We start from the raw sequence: 17675 nt of genomic DNA, 5'->3' as shown, positions 1-17675 counted from the left end.
CGAAGAAGGGTCTAGGCCCGAAACGTCAGCCTTCCTGCTCCTCTGATGCTGCTTGGCCTGCTGTGTTCATCCAGCTCTACACCTTGTTATCTCAGATTCTCCAGCATCTGCAGTTCCTACTATGTCTTGATACTGAGCACCTCATTTTCAACCATAAAGGAAGCCAAAGTAGCTGATCTACTTAACGTGAACATGAATATGGATATTTAGACTTGAGCCAATGCTGTAAATTTCACAAATTGTCTTGAAAAGCCTAAAATTCTTGCCTCTGAAGTTGTCTTGATGTTAAAAGTGCATAACATATTCCTGTATTAATGGCAAAAAAAACAATCAACTGTGACAACTTAACATACAGGAATAAAAGTATAGAGATTATAAAAAACTGCAAATGCCACAAGTCCAAAACAGAAAATGCTGCAAATGCACAGTATCTGAAGGAAAACAATCTGTTAGAAATTTCAATTGGGATAATTCATCAAAATTGATGAAGGCTCACACAGAGAATATTAGTCAAGACATCACCAACTAGCTGTGGTTAAGCATATATTGCTTCTATTTTACATTTATATTGCTGTGAAAATTTCACTGTGATGGAAAACATCTAACAGTACATTGATACCACTTGATGATTACACCTGCAAGGGGAATGCCATCGATTCAGAAGCTTCTACGCTTTTACAACTTGAAGAGTAGCGTACCTGAGACTGATTGATAGCTGTATGATTACCATGGAGTGGAGACTGGCGGTCCTTCTCCTTGTTGTGCCGACTGCTTTGCTTACTGCGTTGGAGCTGCTGCCTTAATTTGGCAATCTGCTATAAGTGGATACAAACAAAGCAAAGTAAGAATTTATGAGCAGATAAAATAACTTACATTACATGTTGGTAATAATTTAACTGGCAATAACTTCCATGACAACATGTCTACTCACTTATGCAGGTTATAAAAACAATGCAACTTCTAAATGCTGAGGCCTCACTTCCAAATGGAAATAGCTGGATATTCCACAATTGTAACATGTTTATACAACAGGCATATAATTAGAATTATGCTCAAGCCAAAATAGTCTAAGTTTTAGATACTTTGAATAATGATAAATAGAAAGACAGTAGAAATGGGGGGAGGTGATGGCCGAGTGTGTGCTTTTTTAAAATCACTGGACTGTCAATCCAGAAACCCAGGTAATGTTCTGAGGACCTAGATTCGAATGCCACCATGGCAGAAGGTAGAATTTGAATTCAACTAAAAAAATCTGGAATTAAGAGTCTCATGATAACCATGAAATCATTGTCACTTGTTGGAAAAAGCCCAATTGGTTCACTTATGTACTTTAAGAGGTACCTACATGTGACTCCAAACCCACAGCAATGTGTATCACTCTTAACTGTCCTGTGGGTAATTAGGGATGGGCAATATATGCTGCCTGGCCAACGACGCCCACATCCCATCAATGAATAAAAACAAAACTGCTGTTCCAATGTTGGAAATTACACAAACTACTGCTTTGTACCACCAATCTAACCATTCATCACATTGAGAATTTTCTTTCCATAATCAAAAGTTTGTTTATAAGTTGATCAATTTCGTAATATATTCCATGAATACGTATCACCAGATGTGATTTGACATTACTAGAATGCCTCTGAAGGAAAATTGATTCCTCTGACACAAATTCTCAAACAAAAACTATTATTCCAACTGTTTGTACTGCACCATCTCTACTAATGAAGCCTATTCTATATTTCCTACTTATTCCATCCTGTCTCCCACTTACCACCATTCAAGTTTACAACCATAGGAAAGAGCAGAATTTCTTACAGTAATGTACTGTAATCCCACTGTTCTCTCTCTGTAGCCGGGTTATGGAGCTATTGATGGAAGGAAAAATAATCGCATGCAATCGAAATGTGAAAAAGGAACAGGAAAGCACATACTTTAGTGCTCACTCGAGTCAGAATAGTAACAGTTCAAGAGGCAGCCATTTGGCCCATTGTATACATGCTAGCTTTCTGCATAGTAATCCACCTAGTGCCCACTCCCTGGCTTTTCTTCATAACCCTATAGAACTTTTTTCTTGGATAATGAAATATGCAAGGTTAGGTATGACTCTATGAATGCATGTATGCAGACATCAGGCTGTTGATACAAACTCAACAGATATCCCAACTGAGAAGCTTGCAAAAAAACAGAAGCAAACTATTAATTCAATAGTAAGACATTATTTTCCCCAATGTTCGATAGCATCTAGTTAAACCACAATTTTTCAATCCTCCTATCCTTCACATTGATAAACATCATTACTCGGTTCAAGATCAGAAAGGCATGTGTTGTGTTACTAGGTCTCAGAAATGTCACTCTCTGGACAGAAGATGCACTTCCAACCCTCTATTCCCCTTTCAGAAGAGAAGCGCTTTATTTCAGCTTGGTTTCCACCCTCATCAACTGAAATCTCAAACTTAGGATATAAAGAAACTCAAAACCTTATGACGTTCCTTATGCTCTGACTAACAGTAAAATAAATACACATTAGTTCATCTCTAAGCATCTGCCTAATCACAGAGAAACCAAATCTTACAAAAAAAATTTAGACTAATTTTCAATACACCAGATAAATCTGTGACATCTGTAAGTATTAAATCAGCCTTTAACAGTAATTAATGCAATAAAAGAACCACACGGGATGTACAATAGAAGTAGGATAGATGACATGGTGTAAACAGCAATAGCTTAACATAATACAAATAATTTAATCAGCAGGATTCAAAACATAATGCTCAGTTCCCAAGAGCCACTCTGAGTAGCTCCAGTTTAATTGAAATCTAATATGCTATTTTTGAGCAGATGCCATGTTAAAAGCGACCACTGATGCACAAAGAAATTAAACATATATTTCTTGGGGGCAGAACAATTGAGGCAGAACAGTTGGATAAATTCAGAAAATCAACTCAAATGTACTGAATCTGGATTATTGTAGTCATTGTCAAGACATTGGAAATTTAAGCTGTTGACTTGTGACAGTACAATTTCTCAAGTTTTTTTTGCTTGTATTAATAATAAGCTAGCCAGATCAAATTCATGTGACAACTGTCTCTACAGCAGCAGGTGTCTTATGCTGTACTTTTGACACACCGTCCAGGAAAAACAAAGGGCCTTTTTTACATGAGTTCTGCTCTTGTCCTGCAAATTGTGACTTCAATCTGCTTCAGAGATGGAGCTAGGCAGTGTTCCTTTAATATTCTAACTGCTCAGAAACAAATTTGTATCTACAGTTTACTGATCACAACAGCACACAATACTCACAGAAGGCTAACTCTATGTGTCAAGTTATTCCGGCTACAGAGATACTGAAAGAGATTTTACGACTTTCAATGGGGAAAGACAACTTAGTTTGAGCACAGAAAAACATTTTTTTCTTAACTTCTTAATTTAAACATTAACCAGTTCTTGGGAGTCCAAAATAGATTGAGAAACAGGTAAAAAGCTAGATTGTAAATCAATTTCACTGTTCTGGGAGAGATTTTAAGTTAAGACATTATTTTACCAATTCCAGCTATCCAAATTTATTAATAGCATTACTCCGTAGCTAAGAAGAACCAGTTGTTACACATATCGTACAACAATAACTAATTATGTGTATGCATTGCTTTTAATGTACAAAAATATCTGAAAAGTATTAGGCCGCAGGCCGAGAAGAGAACAAGTTGTGTCAGCGGGCATGGGAGATTACACTCATGGGCAATAGCTGGTGTTCATGGATCTGAAAGCAGCTTGGTTTGCCAGATCTGAGACAAAAGAGGAGATCATGCCCCCACCTACATCAACAGTACAGAAGTTGAGAGAGTGAACATAGAACATAGAACATAGAACATTACAGTGCAGTACAGGCCCTTCGGCCCTCGATGTTGCGCTGACCTGTGAAACCAATCTGAAGCCCATCTAACGTACAGTATTCCATTACCATCCATATGTTTATCCAATGACCATTTAAATGCCCTGAAAGTTGGCGAGTCTACTACTGTTGCAGGCAGGGCATTCTACGCCCTTACTACTCTCTGAGTAAAGAACCTACCTCTGACATCTGTCCTATATCTATCATCCCTCAATTTAAAGCTATGTCCCCTCGTGCTAGCCATCACCATCCAAGGAAAAAGGCTCTCGCTGTCCACCCTATCTAATCCTCTGATCATCTTGTATGTCTCTATTAAGTCACCTCTTAACCTTCTTCTCTCTAACGAAAACAGCCTCAAGTCCCTCAGCCTTTCCTCATAAGACCTTCCCTCCATACCAGGCAACATCCTGGTAAATCTCCTCTGCACCCTTTCCAATGCTTCCACATCCTTCCTATAATGCGGTGACCAGAACTGTATGCAATACTCCAAGTGCAGCCGCACCACAGTTTTGTACAGTTGCAACATGACCTCCTGGCTCCGAAACGCAATCCCTCTACCAATAAAACCTAACACACCGTACGCCTTCTTAACAACCCTATCAACCTGGGTAAGCATCAAGTTCCTCAGAGTGACGACAACCGATGACCTGTCCTGGACTTCCATGTAAATGCGACAGCCAAGAAGGCACAACAATGCCTCTTCTTCCTCAGGTGGCTCAGGAAATTTGGTATGTCCATAAAGTCCTTCACCAACTTCTACAGATGCACCATTGAAAACATACTGTCCAGGTCACAATGGCCTGGTATGGCAGCTTCTCTGCCCAGGACCATAAGAAACTACAGAAGGTGGTGTGCACAGCCCAGACCATCAGGGAAGCCAACCTTCCATCCATGGACTCCATTTACTGCCGTGGAAAGGCGGCCAACATCAAAAACCCATCACACTCTGGTGATTATCTCCTACAACCTCTTCCGTCAGGCAGAAAATACAGAAGCCTGAATACATGCACAAGTAGGTTCAGGAACAGCTTCTTTCCGGCTGTTATCAGACTGTTGATTGGACTCTAGCCTCAAATAATCTAACCTGCAATGTAACCTGTATGCCTCTAAGTCTTTTGATCTGCACATCCTTTGCTTGCTGTGATCTGCCTGTACCGCTCAAACAAAGCTTTTCACTATATTTTGGTACACGTGACAATAAAGTCAAAAATCAAAATCATTCCTGCTCCTCCTGGTCCAACAAGCAAGACTGCAAACAAAAAATACTCATGGAATTGGCTCTTCTCACCTCCTTTCACCTGCCGAGTTTCCAACAATGAGTTAAAACGAAAACATATTTATAAAAGTAAAAAATGTGCAGCCTATACAACCTGCTTCCTAACAGTGAATGGATTCTCCCAACTTCATTAAAACAGGATTTTAGCTTTGCACCCAAGTCCAGGCCACCAATTCTTTGAGTTAAAGCTGTGTATATTTGTGTAAAATTAAGTTTCTTGAGACAAAACTTTTAGCCAAAAATTGGCAATCAAGTTTTACACAAGATCAAATATTATTTGTTTATAAAGTACATAATAGAACCAATGGTAATGTTCATAATAGAAATGTAGTTCTTTCAACTGAAATTTCATCTTAATGAAGCAAAGGATCAGAAAAGACATCAGAAAAGAGAATTTATAAATGAATTTGTTCTTGAGAATAGATGACATATGGAAATTATTCAAGTACGATACTTCATTTTCATAATATTAGAAAATCTTGAGGCAATCTTAAATATTATATACATTATGTCTAAATCAGTCTCCAGGCAGGTGTGCATGGCAATCATCTGTTTGAAACCATGTAATCCACAATTTGGGATGGTTTGATGAAAACACAGTACAAAAGGCCATGTAGAAAATAGATGAAAGGAAAAGGACAATATGAATACAGAAGTTAAGTTTGTCCAGAATTATAGCATCTTTGAGACATAGGGTTCCTGAAATATTTTGGGTTGAAAGGCAAAAAACAACCAAAGACAGCCTGATCAAATATTTTTCATATCAAAATTGTGTTTTGTAGAAATGGAGATGAAACTTATGATCTTCTGTTAGAGACAGTGTGACAGTAGAAGATCAAGTAGATGTTTTAATGGTGCTAGATTTCAAATTAAGCATTATACTCATTAATACAATTTTTGCTGTTGTGCTTTATGTTCCAGACAATCACTCAGGAAAATCCAAGTACCTTTTTTTGTTGCGATAACCCATTCGCAGTCACCTATAAATTGAGGTTCCATGTCATTTCACAACCTAAAGAATTTTTTTTTTCCTATACCACTGTTCTCCACCTCTGCTGGGTCTGAGACAGGACATTCTCTGGGATGGTGATGAGGTTGTCGAGGACACTGTCTGTAAAATATGATTCCATGACTATGACTATGTCAAGCTAACTCACCTATGGCAATGCTCATTAAGATCATGCTTTAAGCTATTGATTTACAAGATTCAAATTATTTTCACAAAGGATGGCCCAACTATAGGCTTTTGAATTGCTTCAGCCATTTCCTCTGTTCAAATACCTGTATGCCTGTATGTACGCAACCTGTTTTCCAAAGATCAGTCTTCCTCTTGCTACATCTTCCATCAGTGGCTATTCATTCAGCCCAACCATGAGAAATGTTTTTTCCTACCATATCATAAGAACTCCGTTCAGGAGTAGGCAGCCCCTCGAGCCTGCTCTGCCATTTGATACAATCATGCTTGATCGCATCTCGGCTTCAACTCCACCTTCCTGCCTGTTACCCATAACCCTTCAACCCATTACTAATTAAATATCTATCTCCTCCTTAATTTTTGTCAATGTCCCAGCATCCACTACACTCTGGGGTAGTGAATTCCACAGACTCATGGTCCTTTGAGAAAAGTAATTCCTCCCCATCTCTATTTAAATCTGCTACCCCTTATCGTAAAACTATGACCTTTCATTCTAGATTGCCTCACAAGAGGAAACATCCTTGCTAAGTCTAGTTTGGCAATCCCTTATAGCATCTTATATTGGTCAATTAGATCTTTCATTTTTCTGAATTCCAGAGAATACAGAACTATCCTGCTCAGACTCTCTTCACAAGTCAAAGCCCTCATCTCTGCAATCAATCTAGTGAACCTCCTCTGAACTGCATCCAATAAAACTGCATACCTCAAGTAAGGGGACAAAATTGTACACAATACTGCAGGTATTCACTTGGTAACGTTCTTCCCCATTCCAAAATAGGCTCCTTCAACAAACCTGAATTTGAGATTGTATTTGCCTGTCAACTTTCCCTTCCATTGAAGTCCTGCCTACTTTGTACATGCTCCCTGCTCAGGTTCCTCTAATCCACTTTGAAACAGTTCACAGGAAGTAAGGAATGCTGTACATATACATATACATATAGTTGTAAGTAGTTTGGTGCGGACAGTGTAATGCAACAAGTCACCAGTTAGATCAAAAACAGAAAACGCGACAGAAACTCTGCAGGTCTAGCAGCATCTGTGGAGAAGAAAGTCATATTGGTCTTAAAACATTAATTCAGTTTCTCTCTCCACAGATGTTGCTAGATCTGCTGAGTTTCTCCGGCATTTTCAGTTTGTGTTTCAGATTTCCAGCATCCTTTGCTTTTACATGAGTTATGAGTGTCTAGAATACAAAGTGATCATTCTCCAAAGCAATGGGATTAGTTGAATTGCTAAGTCAAAAGACCTCCTTCTACAGTGTAAGATTTCATGAAGGTAAACAGTACCAATAAATCTGTTATTAGCACCCAAAGACAAAAGTTATAATAAAATGGATATCACCATAATAAATTGTCAACATCTAGTAACCATCAGAAATTTTAGCCCTTAAAGTATATTGGCAAACACTTTCTAAACAAAGTATATGACTAAAAATGATCCCCTTTGTTCATAGACAAAGGTTCTTAAACAAGTTCTGCAACATAGTTGAAAAACAATTTATACAAGATTTGCAAATCTGAACAGGCATCTCATAATCATAATACCTCCAGAAGGCATTTGATGAAGTGAACAAAGGTTAGTGCAGAAAATAGAAGTTCATGGCGTATCAGGTAGCATATTGGCATAGACAGACAACTGGTTACCTAACAGCAAACAGACAGTCGGCATAACTAGTCTGTTTCAGGTTGGCAAGATATAAGAATGGTGAGCCACAGAGGATGGGTGCTGGTGCCTCAACAATTTATTAGAATGAGCTGGATAAAGAGCAGAAAGATAATAAAAAGATAAGTAGGTAAGTAAGTTAAATGGATGGATAAAGAGCTAGCAAATAGTGTAAAATATGGGGAAATGTAAAAGTGTCCATTTTGGCAGGAAAAATAAGAAAGCAAATTATCAAAGCTGTGAGGGACAGCAGAGCTTTAAGATGCACAGGGATTTGGATGTTCCAGTTCATAAATCATGCAAGCTTAGTATGTAGGTACAGCAAGCAGTTAGGAAACTGAATGTTATCATTTATCATGAGAGGAATTGAATACAGAAGTAGGGAGCTTATGCACAGTTATACACTGCTGTACTGTGCACAGCAATGGTCACCTTATTTCAGAAAGGTTATAAATGCACTGGAAATAGTTCAGAGATTTACCAGACTAACAACTAGAATGGGAAGGCTGTCTCTAAGAGGAAAGATTAGAAAGGCTTGGCTTGTATCCACAAGAGTTTTGAAGAATAAGAGGTCATTTGATTGAAATACATAAAGTCCTGAGTGGTCCTGATGGATTGGATGAAGAGAAGATATTTCCTCTAAGGAGAATCTAGAACTAGAGGTCACCGTTGAAAAAACAGAGGTAACCCATTTAAAACAGAGGTGAGATCATTTCTTTTCTCTCAGAGGGTCATGAGTCTTTGGAATTCCTCCTAAAAAGGTGGTGCAAGCAAATCCTCGAATTTGTTTAAAGCAGAGGTAGACAGATTTTTTTTTATTTTCAGGAGTAGGAAGAAATGTGGATTTGAAGATACAACCAGATCATCTACAATCTTTTTAAATGGTGGAACAGGTTTATGGAGTTGAATGGCCTGCTCCTGTTCCTTGTTTGTATGTTTGGACTATAAGATTTAAGCAATGTTTAAACTAAATCCTTTCAGACATCTGGTTATATAAACTTTACATCATAGATATCTTCAACCCATTGCTATACCATTTTAAAACAAACATCTTAAAATATCTAAATCAAAGTCCTTTATCCATCCTAGTGACAGACTCCTGTGTAAGATCATCATCTTAATAAAACAACTGAGAAAAAATGAGAGTGAAGTATATATGCATTCTTGCTAAATAGCTAGATGGGAAAATCAAATTCAATTCACCCTTATGTCACCTTTGTCAATCTTGCCAGATCATCTGATAAACCATTAATCTGTAGAATGTTGATTCCAGCACATAGCTGAAGTGAAATGTAAATACCACAAAATTCAACAAAACTATATTTTAAAAAATGTTTTTCAACTTGCCTCATAAAAAGTAAGAGATATATAATGAGAAATTCTACATCACATTTCTGATTTAGTCCAGTATTATATAACTACAGCAAATAATACAAAACAAAAGTAAGGTGATCTAAGATGCACTCTACATTACAGCTTGCATTGTCAATTCAATCTGCTGGTTTACCATCAATGCAACAGTTGCAGTGCAACTACAACCTGCTTCCAGCATCAGAACCCAGCCTGCAACTGGAAACAAGTCCTGCAAGAAAGACCATTTTACCACAACAACAAAAGTGGCAACTCAATAAGCCAACTAACAGATTATTTTTCAACATTAGTTATCAGCATATGCGAATAACCTGCAGCACAGCATGGCCAGTGAACAGCGACTACTCAAGGAAACAATAAAGCTGCAGCATTACACCTCAATTCAGAGTTTGAAACTGTGGACTGAATTTTCTCATTTTTTGGCAAAGTGTTACTACTGTGTGAGATTCAGGTCAGGCAACCTACCACATAGCCCGTGTTAACACTTCTCATGCAATCTTTCGTTCTTCAGCTTATTTAATATGTAATCGGGTTCTCGAGTAGCTGCCTCACTGAATCATGCATCTGGAGAGGTGGACGTGTTCACTACTTCCAACACTTTGCAATGTTCACACTGCTAATGTCATATTTTAAACCCTACTTCAAATGCTGCCAGCCAGGAACTACCCTTCACAATGTGATCATAAACAGTTTCTCCAAAAGAAATGGTCCAGACAGGCAAATTAATTCCTCCGTTTGCCAACATAGTTGAGGTGGTAGAGAGGGGTGCAGCGCTTTTACCTCCTGACCTGCAAAGGAAATTATGCCCAATAGACTCAGCCAGCCTGAACAGAGATAGTGGCCTAGGTTCTGGGTTTAACACAGTGCACAGCAATGCAGGGAGAAGGTTATACTCTTTTGTGATGTAAAAGAGTAAATGTCATCAACTGTTTTCTGCTAGCACAAATTCACAGGGCCAGTTGTTACTCTAGCTCTGCCACTGTACACTCATCTCACCAAGACTACAACTCTCATTACTCTTTGCATCATGTCTACTCAACAACTCTCACTGACCTCACTTACTCAAAATATTAAGCCTTCCTGCTCTCTGTACTTCATACTCACTCACTGCACGAAACAATAGGCCACTTCTTGGGCCAGAATCAGATCATCCCTTGACCATGGTTCGCTCGAGTCCATTAGGAACTGTGTGACTAAAAGAGATTGATATTTGGTTGAAGCACATGCAGTTTGTTTGCTGCAAAAGCTGCTTACACATCCTGTAGGTGTGAAATTGACATAGCACAGCAACATACCCAACCCCTTGACAGTTCATTGCCCCAAACCATGAAACATTGCCTGGCTCTCCCTCTGTGCAAAAAAGCAATGCTGGCCATTGATGCTGTCAATCCCCAAGTGAAAAGTATGTGAGCAAATAAGCTAACAGCCATACATTCTGTGCAGATTATTGAGATACATGTGGTTGTCACTGCATGCCAAGCAACCTGGCATTCATATGTTCCATGTGAACTCCTGAAGGGCTGAAGTAATGGGAGAGTTAATACAAAATCAGCAACAATGATACGGTGGGGCTGGAGGCTTGGCATCACTCATTTGTGTGCATAAAGAGTGGAAAAGAGCGGTGGCCTTGGAGCATGTAAGGACATTGTTGTGAAGGTAGAGTTGGATGAAGGCCCAGAGAAGCTGTTGCCACCAGGTAACCTGAGTTTCATGCCATGAATTGGCATCACCCACTTTCTCAGGGAAGTTTCCACAGCTTGTTACAATTCCAGATGGGCGAGGAGTCAACCCCCCTCAGTACCTCTTCTTGTTCCATCTCTCCCTGTTAATGTTTCCCTGATGCTTTATGGGTGTGATATCCCACGGGCTTCATACAGGACTTTGCCAGCATCTGATTTGGCATCCAGAGTTTTAATCAGTACCAAAGCTCTTTTTAAAAACAAATGCTGAAATTGAATGCAATAAGAAGATGCAAATACATGTAAATAAAGATTCACTCATTAACAACATTCAGAACACGCAGTTTAAACCCTAATGGGGAGAATCAGAAATCTTTTCCTCAAAGTCGAGAATCAAATTTTTCCATATTGTCTCAACTTTCTCATCATTGCCCATGCCACTCAAGGTAGCAGGGTATTCTGCCCTGCACCTCTGAAACTTTTCTGAACATGACAAGGAAATACAAACTTCAACTTTACATGAAGAGCATTTGCCATTAGATGTCAGGATATTATTAAAAATAAAGCAACTGAAACATGATAAACCACTTTGTCATGAACTCCTTTTTCATTACAAGTTTACCCATAGTTGACATTAAGAAGAGAAAATTGCAAGATTAAATCACCTTATAAATCTTATTTTAATTCCATTTTGAATAGCAGTTGAAATGTCCTCTTCCATCATTAAACTGAACTGACTCTGAGCAACAGGGCTTGTAGTTTCACTACTAATTGTTGCTGTTCGAAATAGGCATTCTTATAACTGCTCTCAATCTCCTTTGGCAACTTTCATTTTGTGCTGACAGTTGTGCCTTAGTAGTCAACTTTAAACATCTGGAGCACCATGCTTGCATTGAAGTCTCTGCAAACTTTACTGCAGTTGGCTGAGAAGTTGCAAGATTTGCAGGCCTTTGTTCTGTCTCGCAATGAAGAAAACCAGTTTAGGAAATACTCTTATAATAAGTATCTTGGGTAATGTGCTGTTATTACTGCCAGTATGAGAGAAAATCTTTCCACTTTATGCAATTGTGCAAAGACCCAACACTCAAATCACTCTTCTTGACATCTAAGTTGTACCAAGTCATGAGTTTCTTTAACTTCAATTTTGGACACTCTCCAATGCCATATTGGTCTTCCATGATTTTTTCAAGTAGAATTCAATCTTATGAATGAAGCATTTCTTCCTAATCAGACTTCACCCCATTTAAGCTAGATACATTAGTTAGCAGCTTCTTATTTCTCTCACAGTAGTAGTCACACGTCAAGGTACTTCATTTGCCACAATTTTCGTTCCTGCTAAGAAAGCTTGCTTATATAGAGTGATGATATTATAGGTATCACTGGGTCACCACAGGGAAGTGGTGGCCTAGTGGTATTTTCTAGAGTTAATCCAGAGACCCAGATATTGTCTGAATCTGCCAAAGCAGACAGTGCTACTTGAATTCAAATTTTAAAAATCTGGAATTATGAGTCTAATGAAGACCCTGTCGGTCATTGTCGATTGTTAGGAAAAACCCATCTGGTTCACTAATGTCCTTTACGGAAGGAAACTGCCATCCTTACCTGGTCTGGCCTATATGTGACTCCAGACCCACAGCAATGTGGTTGAATCTTAACTAGGGCTTAGAGTGGGCAATAAATGCTGGACTAGCCAGCAACACCCTCATCCCATGAATGAATATTTTAAAAAATCTTGTAATAGTTGAAAGAATAATGAGAGCAGAGGCCTGGAAAATTAGTATTTCATCTTATCAATAACAGAGGTTAACGGCCCTGAAAAAGTTAAGGAAACAGAAAGAAAACAGCAATTCCCACCCTTTTTCAAAATAAAGCACCAGACAAAATCAAATCCCAAAAAATCTGCAAAAGATTGGTTGCTGTACATGTTTTTATTACAGAACTGAAGTAAAGTAATTGTATTTGTAGACTGCTTTTCAAACTCCAAACAAATTTAAACAAAGGATTCCAAATTAAAGGGTTGCAAATCTCACAGAAGTCATGGGCCGATCATTTGCAAGATCTGAGGCAGTAATGGCAATGATCGAGAGGAAACTCCAGCTAGGACATGATTTTTATGTCCCCAAAAGTTTGGAAACTGGAGAGTTCTTTGCTGCTCTGATCAATCATTCTTTCAGCACTCTGAGTGGCTAACCTTGGGCTCCCCTGTAGTAGTAGTCCTACTAGACCATAGCATTGTTCTCGCGTTACAGAGAGAGAGAGAGAGAGAGAGAGAGAGAGAGAGAGAGAGAGAGAGAAATGACTGGTGGTGGTTTAACCCGAGGTGAGGAGCGAGATTGAGGTGGTGAGACTTTCAAGGTAACTTCAGATGGTGAGGAAATTGAACCAGTTTTGTTGGTGTCACTCTGCAGCACAAACCAGCCATTCAGTCAATTGAGTGAACAGACCTAGGGTTAAACTGTTATCCAAGCATTACAAAGGACCCACAGTTGGAAGCAGTGTGGGAAGCTTTATATCAAAAACCACTCAATTTAATACTTAGTCACCACCACCTCAGAAATAATTCATTCATTCCACAAGGGAATTATTCAATATGGTAAACAGTCTGACTGTTATAGCAAGACTAATCCAGAACTTGCACTTACAAAGTTTTTATCACAACCACCAGATATCTCAAAGTATTTGATGGCCAGTAAAGTTCTTTTGGGTGGGCACTGTTATAATGTTGGAAACATGGTAAACAAACTTGAAACAGCAAAGCGATAATGACTGGATAATCTGTTTTATACAATGCTAAATGAAGGATACATATTGGCCGTAACAGCAGAGGTAACTCCCTCTCTCTGATGTGAAATAATACCATGGAATCTTTAATGAAGCACATGGTGCTTCTTTTAAGTGTTTTAATGTTTCCGTCAAAGACAACACATCTGACAGTGCAGTGCTCTTTCTATACTGCACAAGAGTGTCAGCCTTGCGTTTTAAGTCCTAGAACTGTAATGGAACTTAGGGCAGAATTTTCCCAGCCTCTGAACCATGTAGGCAATGATAAGTCAGTTGGGAAAAAATGGCGAGATCAGAAAAATTAGATTCTTGACATAGAGATAAAAGTCAAATTTTGCAACCAGGTTTTGAAGAGGGACATGAAATCTTGATAATGAGCAGCAAGTGGCCTATTTGCATGCATATACATGTCATTAGTACCTGATCCATCCTCATTTATATGAAGATTGCTATTTTCACACATTGGTAAAAAAGTAGACGGCAACAATTCCCAACATGAAAGTCTGAGGAGGTATCTGGCAGCTCCAGGTCACGGTTTGCTCATCCAGGTCTCCATCGTGTGTTATGGATCAGGCCCAAGCGCCCCTCAAAACAGAAAGATAGGCTAGACCCTAAATTTTATTCTGTTTGAAGGCAAATGTAAGGCTGTGTTCCCAATGCGATTTGATAGCAAAACACACTTTATTCTTACACTGCAGTTAAAACACAAACAAAAAAAGACACTTTAACTCCATGGAAAACCTTAACAAAATAATGTATTGTTTAACTACTACTGATCAGTTGTTTCAATATAACAGCATCCCATAAAGACACCCTTGGCAAAGCAAATTCAGTAAAACTGATTCAGTCATGTGCTCACGTCGAGTCCAGCAGAAAGGAAAAACCGAAAGGATGAATCTAGTAGCAGAGAGAGAACTCAAACATTTTGCAGCAGCAAAGAGAGAGAGAGAGCGCTATATCTCGCAGTTTCAATTCCAAAACCCCAACTTCAACAACTGAAAGCAAAACTAAAACCCTGGGTCTGTGTGAGCCTGGCTCCACCCACTCTTTCTTCTTTTGTCTAAATTTAAAAACCCAAAGCTATTTACTCTGCTTTCCATGGAGCAGACACCTCGGTACCAGATTTACAACATCCCTCTGCAAGAGAAACAGGACAGAATAAATCCCTCTTAAAGAGGCATTTTGTCTCACTTGGATAGCAGCCACCAAACATCTCAGGTTACAGTCTACAGGCAGCAGCTGCCTGCACCCCAGTTCACAAAGGTTGGCATCACACATGCATCAGCATCACTACGTCATGGTATGTCTCTGGCTCATTTTGGATACAGCTTTGCACTTCAATACTGCACTTTGGAGCATACCAGCACCCTTGCTTGTAATGCTGCTGCCAAGAGACAAACATAGAAACACAGAGGATAGGAACAGGTGTAGGCCATTCAGTCATTTGAGCCTGCTCCACCATTTAATTGATCATGGCTGATCATTTAACTTAGTACCCTGTTCCCACTTTCTTCTCATAATCTTTGATCCCTTTAGCATCATAAACTTTATCTATTTCTTTCTTGAAAACATTCAAGGTTGATATTAAGTAGAAATGCATTATGAACATGAGCCAGCATTTAAAATGAAGTAAAAACCGAAAGAACTGCAGATACTGTAAATCAGGAACAAAAAGAGTTCTGAGGAAGGGTCACCGGACCAGAAATGTTAACTCTGTTTTTCCCTCCACAGATGCTGCCAGACCTGCTGCGCTTTTCCAGTAACTTTGTTTTTGTATTTAAAATGAAGTGTTACCTATGCGACCTAGATGCCTTCAGTAGCCTTTCCTTTGCATTCCCTTCTCACTATGTGCACTGTGAAGGGCAGCTCCTGCCTGGCACTGTGACCTGGTGCACAATTCATCTTTACATATAGCACCAGTAGTCCTGGCAGTGGCGAGTACTTCTGCCGTTGGTGAGTACACAATAGCACGAGCAGGTACCATGCAGGCATGGTCCATACAAAAGAACACAACTAGGAGCAGGAATAGTAAATTCAGCCCCTCAAGCTTGCTCCATCATTTGAAACAATAATGGCTTATCTCGCCTCAGCCTCAATTCCACTTTTTGTCTGTTCTCCATAACCCTTCAATCAATTACTAATTAAATATCTAGCTCTTCCTTACATATACTTAGTGTTCCAGCATCCCCATACTCTCCGGTCATTAATACGAGACACTCATGAACATTTGAGAGATGCAATTTCTCATGTTTTAAATCTGCTACCCCCTTATCCTAAAACTATGATCTCTTGGTAGTTCAGAAGAGGAAACATCCTTTCTATGTCTATTCTGTCAATCCCCTTTAGCATCTTATATTTCTCAATTAGATCTCGTTCCATTTTTCTAAACTGCAGAGAACATAGACCTAAATTGCTCATTCTCTCTTCATAAGACAAATTATTCATATCTGGAATCAATCTTGTGAACCTCCTCACTGAACTGCCATCAAAACAACTGCATACCTTCTCAAGGGGACCAAAATTGGATGCAATACTCCAGGTACAGACTCATTGATGCCTTGTATTATTGCATCAACACTTTCCTACTTTTATAATTTATTCCTTTAGCAATAAATGCCAAAATTTCATTTGCCTTCCTTACTACCTGCTGAACCTGCATACTAGTTTTCTGGGATTCATGTACGAGGATACCTAGATCCTTCTGCATCAAAGTACTCTGAAGATTCTCTCCCATTAGATAATAATTTGCTGTTCTAATCCTCCAACCAAAATGGATAACCTCACACTTATCCAATTTAACAAGATGAGCAGTGCAGAATTGAGAGATACCTCATTACAGCTGATTCAGTGAAATGCCCCCATGAAACTCCCTGGCATTTACACTTAGCTGACAGTTTCTCCAAACTATCCACATGACTGAAGTTCCTCACTCCTGCAACTTTGAAATGGCTAGCAGCCAATCAGTAACTGAGCAATACTGAGATCTCTTCCTTCAGCACTGCTTTAATAAGTTTGCAGAATTAATTACCATACGTCAACATACCCGAGTCCAACAAGTTCAACTACACTGCTTAGACATGTACAGACATGCTTTGTTCTTGTCAATCACTTTCACAGTTTAAAAAACTGCAGCCTTATACAAACAATGTTAAATATTCTTCCAGAATTCTGCAATTGTGTTGATATCACAAGTTGACATTGATCTTAACTTGAGATACCAAAAGAAAATAATTAACCTTGGCTACAAAGAATGTATACAATCTGTTATGTTTTCATATCCTGCAAAATGTGTGTAAATTTGCCTTCATGTTGAATACATTAGCTATAATTTTATGAAACAGGTCTCAAATCAAGGTTTCATTCATTTAGAATGGGGAAAGCTCTGCAAAAATTACAGACCCAGGCCAATTAGACAGAAATAAACTGGAATGTTCTGGTTCAACTGCTTCAGGTGATTGAAACCAGCTTAAGAAATCTTGTTTGCTTTAAGTTGTATCACAGAATGTTGCCCTTTTGACAAAAGTAACCGTTGATCACTAGAATGTATGTATGGTATAAATCAAGAAATTGGAGATGCATGTAACAGAGATAATACAAGGACTTCAACCCACATACAAACTGAGTAAGCCCAATTAGCATTAACCTTGTGTAGGATGCATTCTTGGAATGTATGGGTAATGCTTCTTTTTAAGGACAGTCTAGTTGGTTCCTCAACATACTAAGAGAAACCAAACAGAACTGCAGAGTATTTCTTCAAGGGTGAGGGATTAGGAAGTGTTGACGTCCAAAGGGACCTAAATGTCCTTGTTCATGAGTAAAAGA

General features: G+C 38.8%; 1 protein-coding gene across 1 annotated transcript in view; it reads right to left on the bottom strand.

The window, feature by feature from the left end:
- Positions 1–629: 629 nt before the first annotated feature.
- Positions 630–17675, bottom strand: part of glcci1a (glucocorticoid induced 1a) — a 126951-nt gene continuing 109905 nt past the window's right edge. Inside the window, exon 3 of the mRNA XM_048608377.1 lies at positions 630–815. Within this exon, the coding sequence (XP_048464334.1) occupies positions 630–815 (186 nt within the window). The remainder of the gene's footprint in view (positions 816–17675) is intronic.

Source organism: Rhincodon typus, chromosome 2 (genome assembly GCF_021869965.1).
Source record: "Rhincodon typus isolate 14 chromosome 2, sRhiTyp1.1, whole genome shotgun sequence".
NCBI lineage: Eukaryota > Metazoa > Chordata > Chondrichthyes > Orectolobiformes > Rhincodontidae > Rhincodon > Rhincodon typus.
This window is presented reverse-complemented; position numbering and strand designations above follow the sequence as displayed.